The 13,298-nt window shown below is 41.2% G+C and overlaps 2 protein-coding genes across 2 annotated transcripts in view; both read right to left on the reverse strand.

Moving 5' to 3' along the window:
* The window catches only part of LOC138642248 (scinderin-like), a 32,309-nt gene extending 24,433 nt beyond the window's left edge, over positions 1-7,876 (reverse strand). The window contains exons 1-2 of the mRNA XM_069730302.1: positions 7,684-7,876; positions 7,537-7,627 (exon numbers count right to left, since the gene is read on the reverse strand). Coding sequence (XP_069586403.1) covers positions 7,537-7,627; positions 7,684-7,876 — 284 coding nt within the window. The remainder of the gene's footprint in view (positions 1-7,536; positions 7,628-7,683) is intronic.
* A 2,054-nt stretch (positions 7,877-9,930) lies between these two features.
* Positions 9,931-13,298, reverse strand: part of LOC138641711 (scinderin-like) — a 62,313-nt gene continuing 58,945 nt past the window's right edge. Inside the window, exon 16 of the mRNA XM_069729320.1 lies at positions 9,931-11,860. Within this exon, the coding sequence (XP_069585421.1) occupies positions 11,724-11,860 (137 nt within the window). The 3' untranslated portion in view covers positions 9,931-11,723. The remainder of the gene's footprint in view (positions 11,861-13,298) is intronic.

Consider the following 13,298-nt stretch of genomic DNA (forward strand, 5'->3'; position numbering starts at 1 on the left):
GTAGTTATATTCTTGTACATAGGGGCAGTATTATAGTAGTTATATTCTTGTACATAGGGGCAGTATTATAGTAGTTATATTCTTGTACATAGGGGCCGTATTATAGTAGTTATATTCTTGTACATAGGGGGCAGTATTATAGTAGTTATATTCTTGTACATAGGAGCAGTATTATAGTAGTTATATTCTTGTACATAGGAGCAGTATTATAGTAGTTATATTCTTGTACATAGGGGCAGTATTATAGTAGTTATATTCTTGTACATAGGGGGCAGTATTACAGTAGTTATATTCTTGTACATAGGAGCAGTATTATAATAGATATATTCTTGTACATAGGGGCAGTATTATAGTAGTTATATTCTTGTATATAGGAGCAGTATTATAGTAGTTATATTCTTGTACATAGGAGCTGTATTACAGTAGTTATATTCTTGTATATAGGGAACAGTATTATAGTAGTTATATTCTTGTACATAGGAGCAGTATTATAGTAGTTATATTCTTGTACATAGGGGCAGTATTATAGTGGATATATTCTTATATAGAGGTAGCAGTATTATAGTAGTTATATTCTTGCACATAGGGGCAGTATTATAGTAGATATATTCTTGTATATAGGGAACAGTATTATAGTAGTTATATTCTTGTACATAGGAGCAGTATTATAGTAGTTATATTCTTGTACATAGGAGCAGTATTATAGTAGCATCCTCAGTATTATAGTAGCATCCTCAATAATCAGAACCTCCCACTCCCGTCTCCAAGACTTTACACGTGCTGCGCCGATTCTTTGGAATTCACTACCTAGGTTAATACGATTAATCCCCAATCCCCACAGTTTTAAGCGTACCCTAAAAACTCATTTGTTCAGACTGGCCTACCGCCTCAATGCATTAACCTAACGATCCCTGTGTGGCCTATTTATAAAAAAAAAAAAAAAAAAAAAAAAAAGGTTCCTCGCATCATGTTCTCATACACTTTATGCAGTATTAGCCCTCTGTGTCTGTACTGCAACATAATTAGGCAGTTAACTGGTTCATGCAGCTTTACATGAACACCTGAGCCTTACACTATGGCCGGTCCGAATAACTAAAGCAATTGTTATCATCCACCTCTCGTGTCTCCCCTTTTCCCCATAGTTTGTAAGCTTGCGAGCAGCAGGGCCCTCACTCCTCCTGGTATCTGTATTGAACTATATTTCTGTTATGCTGTAATGTCTATTGTCTGTACAAGTCCCCTCTATAATTTGTAAAGCGCTGCGGAATATGTTGGCGCTATATAAATAAAATTATTATTATTATTATAGTTATATTCTTGTACATAGGTAGCAGTATTATAGTAGTTATATTCTTGTACACAGTAGCAGTATTATAGTATATTCTTGTACATAGGGGCAGTATTATAGTAGTTATATTCTTGTACATAGGGGCAGTATTATAGTAGTTATATTCTTGTACATAGGAGCAGTATTATAGTAGATATATTCTTGTACATAGGAGCAGTATTATAGTAGGTATATTCTTGTACAAAGGGGCAGTATTATCTATAATATAACGCTGGGAGCGTCACTCTGTCCGAAGCCTCTATAGACTGCGCAAGCGCCGGCGCAGTCTGGGCCTCATAGAGCGACGCTCCCGGGAGATCGCGGTATGCGTAAGCACTGAACGCATACCGCGATCTCCACCGGAGAGTCAGGGACCGCCAGGAGGGAGGGTAAGTATACTCACCTTTCCCGGTTCCAGCGCTGCTTGCGGCTCCGTCTCCCGGCTCCTCTGCTCCCGGCTCCGGAGGGCGCGGACTGCGCAGGCGCCGATTCCTGCTGCCGGAATCGGCACCTGCGCAGTCCGCGCTTTCCGGCGCCATTTTCGTGAAGACACACTCCGGCTCCACTGCAGGTGTGTATTCAAGAAAATGGCGCCGGAAAGCGCGGACTGCGCAGGCGCCGATTCCTGCTGCCGGAATCGGCGCCTGCGCAGTCCCCGCTTTCCGGCGCCATTTTCTTGAAGACATACCTGCAGTGGAGCCGGACGATAGGTGAGTATGGTATTTTTTTTTTTTTTATATGGCAGCAGCATTCGGGGGCATACACACTGGAGCGGGGGGCATATAATACAATGGTGGCGCAGGATGGCAGCAGCACATGACAGAACGGGCGCAGGATGGCCGCAGCACATGACAGAACGGGCGCAGGATGGCCGCAGCACATGACAGAACGGGCGCAGGATGGCCGCAGCACATGACAGAACGGGCGCAGGATGGCAGCAGCACATGACAGAACGGGCGCAGGATGGCAGCAGCACATGACAGAACGGGCGCAGGATGGCAGCAGCACATGACAGAACAGGGGCGCAGGATGGCAGCAGCACATGACAGAACGGGCGCAGGATGGCAGCAGCACATGACAGAACGGGCGCAGGATGGCAGCAGCACATGACAGAACGGGCGCAGGATGGCAGCAGCACATGACAGAACGGGCGCAGGATGGCAGCAGCACATGACAGAACGGGCGCAGGATGGCAGCAGCACATGACAGAACAGGGGCGCAGGATGGCAGCAGCACATGACAGAACGGGCGCAGGATGGCCGCAGCACATGACAGAACGGGCGCAGGATGGCCGCAGCACATGACAGAACGGGCGCAGGATGGCAGCAGCACATGACAGAACGGGCGCAGGATGGCAGCAGCACATGACAGAACGGGCGCAGGATGGCAGCAGCACATGACAGAACGGGCGCAGGATGGCAGCAGCACATGACAGAACGGGCGCAGGATGGCCGCAGCACATGACAGAACGGGCGCAGGATGGCAGCAGCACATGACAGAACGGGCGCAGGATGGCAGCAGCACATGACAGAACAGGCGCAGGATGGCAGCAGCACATGACAGAACGGGCGCAGGATGGCCGCAGCACATGACAGAACGGGCGCAGGATGGCAGCAGCACATGACAGAACGGGCGCAGGATGGCAGCAGCACATGACAGAACGGGCGCAGGATGGCAGCAGCACATGACAGAACGGGCGCAGGATGGCAGCAGCACATGACAGAACGGGCGCAGGATGGCAGCAGCACATGACAGAACGGGCGCAGGATGGCAGCAGCACATGACAGAACGGGCGCAGGATGGCAGCAGCACATGACAGAACGGGCGCAGGATGGCAGCAGCACATGACAGAACGGGCGCAGGATGGCAGCAGCACATGACAGAACGGGCGCAGGATGGCAGCAGCACATGACAGAACGGGCGCAGGATGGCAGCAGCACATGACAGAACGGGCGCAGGATGGCAGCAGCACATGTCAGAATGGGCGCAGGATGGCCGCAGCACATGACAGAACGGGCGCAGGATGGCAGCAGCACATGACAGAACGGGCGCAGGATGGGAGCAGCACATGACAACGGGCGCAGGATGGCAGCAGCACATGACAGAACGGGCGCAGGATGGCAGCAGCACATGACAGAACGGGCGCAGGATGGCAGCAGCACATGACAGAACGGGCGCAGGATGGCAGCAGCACATGACAGAACGGGCGCAGGATGGCAGTAGCACATGACAGAACGGGCGCAGGATGGCAGCAGCAAATGACAGAACGGGGACGCAGGATGGGAGCAGCAAATGACAGAACGGGCGCAGGATGGGAGCAGCAAATGACAGAACGGGCGCAGGATGGGAGCAGCAAATGACAGAATGGAGGCGCAGGATGGGAGCAGCACATGACAGGATGGGGGCGCAGGATGGAGCAGCACATACCAGGATGGAGACCATATACCAATATAAATGCTCGCCACCCGGGCGTAGAACGGGTTCAATAGCTAGTAGTAGATATACTCTTGTATATAGAGAACAGTATTATAGTAGTTATATTCTTGTACATTGGAGCAGTATTATAGCAGTTATATTCTTGTACATAGGAGCAGTATTATAGTTGTTATATTCTTGTACATAGGAGGCAGTATTATAGTAGTTATTTTATTGTACATAAGAGCAGTATTATAGTAGTTATATTCTTGTACATTAGGGGCAGTATTATAGTAGTTATATTCTTGTGCATAGGAGCAGTATTATAGTTGTTATATTCTTGTACATATGAGCAGTATTATAGTAGTTATATTCTTGTACATAGGGGCAGTATTATAGTAGTTATATTCTTGTACATAGGGGCAGTATTATAGTAGTTATATTCTTGTACATAGGGGCAGTATTATAGTAGTTATATTCTTGTACATATGAGCAGTATTATATTAGTTATATTCTTGTACATACGGGCAGTATTATAGTAGTTATAATATTGTACATAGGAGGCAGTATTATAGTAGTTATATTCTTGTATATAGGAGCAGTATTATAGTAGTTATATTCTTGTACATATGGGCAGTATTATAGTAGTTATATTCTTGTACATATGAGCAGTATTATATTAGTTATATTCTTGTATATAGGACCAGTATTATAGTAGTTATATTCTTGTACATATGGGCAGTATTATAGTAGTTATATTCTTGTACATAGGGGCAGTATTATAGTAGTTATATTCTTGTACATAGGGGCAGTATTATAGTAGTTATATTCTTGTATATAGGAGCAGTATTATAGTAGTTATATTCTTGTACATTAGGGGCAGTATTATAGTAGTTATATTTTTGTACATAGGAGCAGTATTATAGTAGTTATATTCTTGTACATAGGGGGCAGTATTATAGTAGTTATATTATTGTACATAAGAGCAGTATAGTAGTTTTATTCTTGTATATAGGAGCAGTATTATAGTAGTTATATTCTTGTACATAGGGGCAGTATTATAGTAGTTATATTCTTGTACATAGGGAGCAGTATTATAGTAGTTATATTCTTGTACATAGGGGCAGTATTATAGTAGTTATATTCTTGTACATAGGAGCAGTATTATAGTAGTTATATTCTTGTATATAGGAGCAGTATTATAGTAGTTATATTCTTGTACATAAGGGCAGTATTATAGTAGTTATATTCTTGTACATAGGAGCAGTATTATAGTAGTTATATTCTTGTACATAAGGGCAGTATTATAGTAGTTATATTCTTATACATAGGAGTAGTATTATAGTAGTTATATTCTTGTACATAGGAGTAGTATTATAGTAGTTATATTCTTGTACATAGGAGCAGTATTATAGTAGTTATATCCTTGCACATAGGAGCAGTATTATAGTAGTTATATTCTTGTACATAGGGGCAGTATTATAGTAGTTATATTCTAGTACATAGGGGCAGTATTATAGTAGTTATATTCTTATACATAGGAGTAGTATTATAGTAGTTATATTCTTGTACATAGGAGCAGTATTATAGTAGTTATATTCTTGTACATAGGGGCAGTATTATAGTAGTTATATTCTTGTACATAGAGGGCAGTATTATAGTAGTTATATTCTTGTACATAGGAGCAGTATTATAGTAGTTATATTATTGTACATAGGGAGCAGTATTATAGTAGTTATATTCTTGTACATAGGGGCAGTATTATAGTAGTTATATTCTTATACATAGGAGTAGTATTATAGTAGTTATATTCTTGTACATATGAGTAGTATTATAGTAGTTATATTCTTGTACATAGGAGCAGTATTATAGTAGTTATATCCTTGCACATAGGAGCAGTATTATAGTAGTTATATTCTTGTACATAGGGGCAGTATTATAGTAGTTATATTCTAGTACATAGGGGCAGTATTATAGTAGTTATATTCTTATACATAGGAGTAGTATTATAGTAGTTATATTCTTGTACATAGGAGCAGTATTATAGTAGTTATATTCTTGTACATAGGGGCAGTATTATAGTAGTTATATTCTTGTACATAGAGGGCTGTATTATAGTAGTTATATTCTTGTACATAGGAGCAGTATTATAGTAGTTATATTATTGTACATAGGGAGCAGTATTATAGTAGTTATATTCTTGTACATAGGGGCAGTATTATAGTAGTTATATTCTTGTACATAGGAGCAGTATTATAGTAGTTATATTATTGTACATAGGGAGCAGTATTATAGTAGTTATATTCTTGTACATAGGGGCAGTATTATAGTAGTTATATTCTTGTATATAGGAGCAGTATTATAGTAGTTATATTCTTGTACATAGGGGCAGTATTATAGTAGTTATATTCTTATACATAGGAGTAGTATTATAGTAGTTATATTCTTGTACATAGGAGCAGTATTATAGTAGTTATATTCTTGTACATAGGGGCAGTATTATAGTAGTTATATTCTTATACATAGGAGTAGTATTATAGTAGTTATATTCTTGTACATAGGGGCAGTATTATAGTAGTTATATTCTTGTACATAGAGGGCAGTGTTATAGTAGTTATATTCTTGTACATAGGAGCAGTATTATAGTAGTTATATTCTTGTACATAGGGGCAGTATTATAGTAGTTATATTCTTATACATAGGAGTAGTATTATAGTAGTTATATTCTTGTACATAGGGGCAGTATTATAGTAGTTATATTCTTGTACATAGAGGGCAGTATTATAGTAGTTATATTCTTGTACATAGGGGCAGTATTATAGTAGTTATATTCTTATACATAGGAGTAGTATTATAGTAGTTATATTCTTGTACATAGGAGCAGTATTATAGTAGTTATATTCTTGTACATAGAGGGCAGTGTTATAGTAGTTATATTCTTGTACATTAGGGGTACCCAGGTGGTCGTCCATTTGTAAAGTAAATATGGTGGCGGCTGTGCTCTCATCCTGAGTACATTCACTTCCTAAGAGGTTTATAATAATAATTATTACTATTTACTATTATAGTGCCATTTATTCCATGGTGCTTTTCATGTGAGGAGGGGTATACATAATAAAAAACAGGTACAGTAATCATAGACAATACAAGTCATAGCTGGTACAGGAGGAGTGAGGACCCTGCCCGCGAGGGCTCACAATCTACAAGGGATGGGTGAGGATACAGTAGGTGAGGATAGGGCTGGTCGTGCAGCAGTTTGGTCGATCGGTGGTTACTGCAGGTTGTAGGCTTGTCGGAAGAGGTGGGTCTTCAGGTTCCTTTTGAAGGTTTCCACAGTAGGCGAGAGTCTGATATGTTGGGATAGAGGGTTCCAGAATATGGTGATACCACAATGGTCACAGAAATACCGTATGTGGTATATTTTGAAGTAGAGTCCAGGGTTACCCCGAGGCGAGCTTGCGGGACTGCGGAGATGCGCTATTACATATAGTAGAGACTTCATTTAGACATTACATAAGTATTAGTTTTAACTTTTACTAAACTTTTCAGGAATACTGAGCCTTCATGACACTTTAACTAAGTGGTATGTATAAGGAGCCTCGTTTGGAATTATTTGAGTTTTAACTCTCCCCTTCCACCAATTTTCCAATCTGGAGATAAGTGGCGCCAGATCTACATGTTTGCCGCTTATCTCCACAGCTCAATGTGCAACAATTTCCAGTTGGCCAAGATTAATGTCCATATTACATGAACACAGAGGAACAAGTTAGTGGTCAAATGGTCTTTCTAGTAACCGTTGTGTCTTGAGGCCATTTTGGGATTTCCTACGTTGAGCGTCTCTTCTATTGAAACCTGAACCAATAAGTGTCTTCTCGTAGAGGTTCCCTATATAATACACTCAATGCAAGTTCTCATCAAATATAAGACCCATTAACACTTACCGAGCCAGTACTGCAGGCTGTAGATCTTGTACAGCGCCATGTCCACTGTGTTGAGCACCAGATAGGCATCTCCTACATAGAAGTTTCCATACTGCTCCTTGGGGACCTCCGCCAGCTTCAACCTCTCAATCCTCCAGCTCTGGAGCCCCGCTTTCTCACCAGCCTTCTCAAACTCCTTGGGTTTCACATCCATGACTGGTCGATCACTGGGATCTGCGGTGTCCTGAGTCCAACTTTACTACAGAAGCAATGGTATCAGGATGCAGAGTGCACAGATCATAAACTGGATTATATAGGGGGAGCTTAAAATGTAATAAATGATTTAAAAATTGTTACAACAAACTTTTTTGCACAATAGAATAACACAAGCAAATATACGAAACTTAGTCAAATATTTTATCAGAGGACTATGCTTCTTGCTCTACCTAGGAGCTAATTCTTTTCCTCTCCCTGCCTCCCGAATTCTTCAATTTCTCCGAAATACTGCAACGTTTCATCTCAAAATCAAGAAGGACTTCCAGCTAACTGAGAAATCAAATTACAGTTGCCTATAGAAGTCTATGGAAAGTGGAGCAGGACGCAGTTGCTTTCTAGTAAGTGTTTCGTGTTATTTCAGTGCTGGATTCACAGCTACGCTGCTTAGTGCTGCTGTATAATGTCCTCCATGCTACTGTTTTAAATCATGTACAACACAGAGACAGTTATCATTTTTATCTTGGCACTCGGATGAGAAAATGGTAGATATTTATTTGTGCAGGCAATCCATAACAGACGGTTTGGTTCTAAATTGGACCTTCTTTGGTAACAGCACAAATGAGAGGCTGCAGCTGAGCTCACCTCCGCTGACGCTGCTGCTTCCTGTCATTTGCACGGTTACTTATGATTTCCATGTGCAACTGAAAAAGGCCCATGTTAGGTCCGAAACATCTGTTTTGGATTTCTGCACAAATAAATATCTACTATTTTTTTTCATCCGAGTGTCAAGTTTACTTCACATACTTAAAGGGATAGGATCCTACTGGGGCACCGAATACGGGAGTGCCGTGCTTTATTCTTTTATAGTTTTTTTTTCTGACGCTGGTATCATTTCTGCTGTTGATTTCTTTCCTACTTGATACTTACAGATGACCCTGATCTGACATCACTCTACACTCGCCTGTTCATTCTGCTTCTGATTCCATCTTGCTGGTTCTGACCTTGGTAATGCACCTGCTTACATCTCTGCCTTCTTATTTCATCTTTGAGTCCAACCCCTTTGTTATTGACCTGGCGAGTCAACTATTATCTGTCAACGTGCTCCACCGGCCAGCATTTGCTCCATTACTGCAAACTAAGATTCCCGAAGAAGCATTGCGAAACGCGCGTCGAGGCAGAGGGACGCCAAGGATCTGCACACGGCCGACATTAGGTAATTTGCCACAAATATCTAACTCTCTTGCGGTAAAATTGTACCCATACTCACTTGATATTGCACCTGACTCAATTAATTCTGGTCACCATAACCGTGAAATAAACTAAGATTCCTGTTGTGTGTCGAGATCCCTGTATTGGAGCGAAGGCTTGGGTTCCTCTGGGATGTGTAAAATGGAGCGACTTATTCAAAATCTGTCCATGGAAGTCCTTTTAGAGTTGCCAAATTTTTTACATACAGACCTCCTGAACAGTCAAACAATGGGCAAAAAAAAAAGATAATGACTTTTGGGTTTTCATTGGCTGTAAGCCATAATCATGAACATTAACAGAAATAAACACGTGAAATAGATCACTCTGATAGTAATGACTCTATAGAATAGAGGAGAATCACTTTTTGTATTGTAGAAGTGAAATAAATTCACTTTTTGATGATCTGATTTTGTGAGAAGCCCCTGTATGTCTCACCATCTATCTATGTATCTATCTATCTATCTATCTATCTATCTATCTATCATCTGTTACCTATATACATCAGCATTTCTAATGTCGGAGATTTTCCTGCTGGGTGCCGCAGATTTCCAACGACAGCCATATTGAACTGCATTGGTGCCAACATAACTGTCTACCACTGTACGGTCTCTATATGGGGTAATATTGGTCATTAATCCAGTTTATCTCAGAGAGTCCACAAATTCAGTGCATGAAGTATTGAGCCGTTATTGACCGATGTGCAGAAACATTTCGCCTCAATGTGTCCGAGCTGAAACGTTGCTGCACAATCACGATTAAAGAAAGCTTCAAATATTTATCAAATAAATATGTGACCTTCATTTTATGCTTTAAAAATAATTTTATTTGCTTGTTATTTCTCGTGTTCCTTGACATGATGACCACTCGGCTCCTATGCATAAGACAGGATAGAGAGGGGCACGTCCTCTATTATCCGCGCATGTGCCTCGTCAGGCAGCGGAAGACCCCTGGAACTCTGCTGTACGATAAAAGGAAGTTCCAACACCTATCATGCACATGGCAAGATTTGCATTTACTGTGATCTTTTGTATACACCAAATATACAGTATTTATCAGCACGGCTGATTAAGAATCAATAATTACAGGCGGTTATTGCTTTACTGCTCTGTGACCGTCATTTGTATCACTGATATCCCCGAGCTGTGAGATATACAGGTCACACGTACATATCCTGTTGGTAAAAGCAAGGTCGTATCTATAGGGGATGCAGGGGTTGTTGTCAAACAGACCGTACCCTCGGACTTGATAGGACCTCAAAGTCTCTACTCCCCATAGGAAGACGCCAAGGTTGTAAGTGGCGCACGGGGGCTGTTTGCAATTTGGATAAATAAGCAATAGACGTAGCAAATCAGTCATGCAATAGATTAAATTTTAGGTTATATCCTATAAGGGGAAAGTGACAACTTTCTTCCATTGTATGATCTTTTGATTCCTGCAGCCTCTTTATAAATGAGGGGAGGGTAGGAGGGGGATGCAGCTGCATGGAGATATGCATATAATGCTGTGAGAGGGAATGGATCATTCTTCAATTACTGTGTCTCATGGATCACAATCACCAACTGAATGCTGAAAGAAGAGAGAAAACACAGCTTTGACATCTCTCCAGGATATTCTCAGCCGTCAGAAATTCTATTTTTTTTTTAGAACTGGGAGTCCATTGTCTTCCCTCCATTGAAGACGACTTAGAAAGATTAAAAAATGTAAGCCCTTCCCTGTCCCCGAATTATTGACTAAAGGCAGGAAATCGACTTCATTACGATAATGTCCAAAACTGATATAATACTTTTTTTTGTCTTTGCAAAGCACCAAGTTAAGAGTTGTGGTCACCAGATGGGAGTCGTAGTTTCCCAATAACTGGAGAGTCCTAGGTGGACCAAGAGGCAGATCTTGATGTAGATACCCAGTTGGGGTGAGCACCATGATAGACCCAACATAGTGTTATGGCAAGGTATCATGCTGGGTTGTATAATTAATCGGGTTTTATTGTAGGCAAAATAATTGATTACCTATCTAATGGTTGGGATATAAATATTTTATTGGTAGTGGTTTATCTGTCGTGGTGATGGTGGGGTATGACCTCTAGGGCCACCACAATTGTTGGAGATACATTAGTCCCCCAAAACCAACTATATAGAGTGTGAGTGACGTGGTGGTCCATTATGTGCCCTCCCACTCCATCCAACAGCTTGGACAAAGTGAATCTTTATAAATGAACCCTAAGTTTATCGGCCACCCTAGTCTCACGCCTACTAAACATTTTCAAGCTAAACAGCAAAGATCATGGATGGCATTTAGTAAGATACAGCTAACCACTGGTCAGTATGATTGGTGAAGGTCCCAGCCGTCGGACCCCCACCAAACTAATAATGATCACCAATCCGGTACAAAGGTGATAAATGCTTTTGTCTGGATGCCTCTTTTAAATGATTACAATGAATCTGTTGCTTAGCAACCGCTTAGAATGTTACAATTCGAACATTCCACCAATAGGAGGAATGAGCCGAAGGCACCACGGATGATCCCGACCTTCATTATTACAGCACAAGATCTTCATGGATGAGGTATATGATTTGTCCAAAATGTCCAGGTCATTTGTCCTAGTACTGTTGCCATTTTTTGGAATCCCAAGCCAAAAACCAGCCGGTGAACGTAGGCGGCTCGTGTCCTTGCTTGATGACGGTGATGGGGATGTTTTTGTCTCTTCCTGATGGATCACTCTCCAGATATCGTTTGGCTATAACCAAAATATGTCAGTCAGATGAATCAAGAAAAAAAAAGAGCAGAGTGATATAATAAACAAGCGGGGACCAGAAAGGGAGTTGTAAACTGGCCATTAAAGGATTTCTCCATTTTGAACAGTCCATATTATTCCCTAAGAAATAATCTGATCACAAAAAATGTATTCTCTATTTGACCTCTGAGCGATCAGAGGTTTGCTGGGAGAAAATCTGGTAGTAAGTGTTCAAATTCCCTGCACTGCCTCTACAGGAGGAAGTAGGTATTACACCGTGTCCACTGAAATCAATAGGATGCCTATAGAATGCAAGACAGGTCCTCCAGAGTGAGAGGCACTCTTCTACTGTAACCACTCACCACTCAGGCCAAGAAATGAGGATCTTGAACAAAGTTTCAACCTTTGCTGGTTGTGTCCTACTTAAAACAAAATACAATATGTTCCCTCATAGGGAACATATTGGCTTTCAAAATCAGATATGGAGCAATGTGAATTGCCCCCCTATGTACAGGCGTTCTCCTACCATGCCCTAACTGCCCTTGGCTTCATGTTGGAGATGAACAAAGCTCTCAACACAAAGATCCTGAACCAATGAGAACGTGACAGGGAATGATTATAGTATAGAAATCAATTTTTATTTATTTCATAACAATAGTGACAAACATTTAAAAAAATATATTATTAAAAAAAAATATATATATAATAATAATCTTTATTTTTATATAGCGCTAACATATTCCGCAGCGCTTTACATCACATTATCATCACTGTCCCCGATTGGGCTCACAATCTAGAATTCCTATCAGTATGTCTTTGGAATGTGGGAGGAAACCGGAGTGCCCGGAGGAAACCCACGCAAACACGGAGAGAACATACAAACTCTTTGCAGATGTTGTCCTGGGTGGGATTAGAACCCAGGACCCCAGCGCTGCAAGGCTGCTGTGCTAACCACTGCGCCACCATGCTGCTATATAGATACATAGTTTCCAAGAAAATTGTGCACAAATCAAGCCGCAAATAATAGGGCAAGCCAGATCCTCATAATATACCACAGGGTAAGATAGGCGTCTATGACGTATGCACACCAAGGGTAAAAAAATATATAAAAAGTGTGAAAAAAATATATATGGAAAGACCAATGTGTGCCTAGTGATGTATAAATATGTGCATAAATATCAAAAAAATCTCACAAAAGATCACAGAAAATCATGGTGAAAATATTACTAAGTAAAGTGCTATACGTAACAATTTAATCCTCACCAGAGGAATATGTGCAAAATGCGAGTAAAAAAACCATGAATAAAAAGTGCTATGTGCAGATGCAATAAGGTTGCCAATTTACTTACAATGAATCAGGGGAATGTTCCCAGGCTGCCAGCGGCTAGGTAATGTGCACCCCGACGCGCGTTTCAGACACGCAGTCCTTCGTCAGGGGGAG

This window comes from Ranitomeya imitator, chromosome 6, assembly GCF_032444005.1.
Source record: "Ranitomeya imitator isolate aRanImi1 chromosome 6, aRanImi1.pri, whole genome shotgun sequence".
In the NCBI taxonomy this organism is placed as follows: Eukaryota; Metazoa; Chordata; class Amphibia; order Anura; family Dendrobatidae; genus Ranitomeya; species Ranitomeya imitator.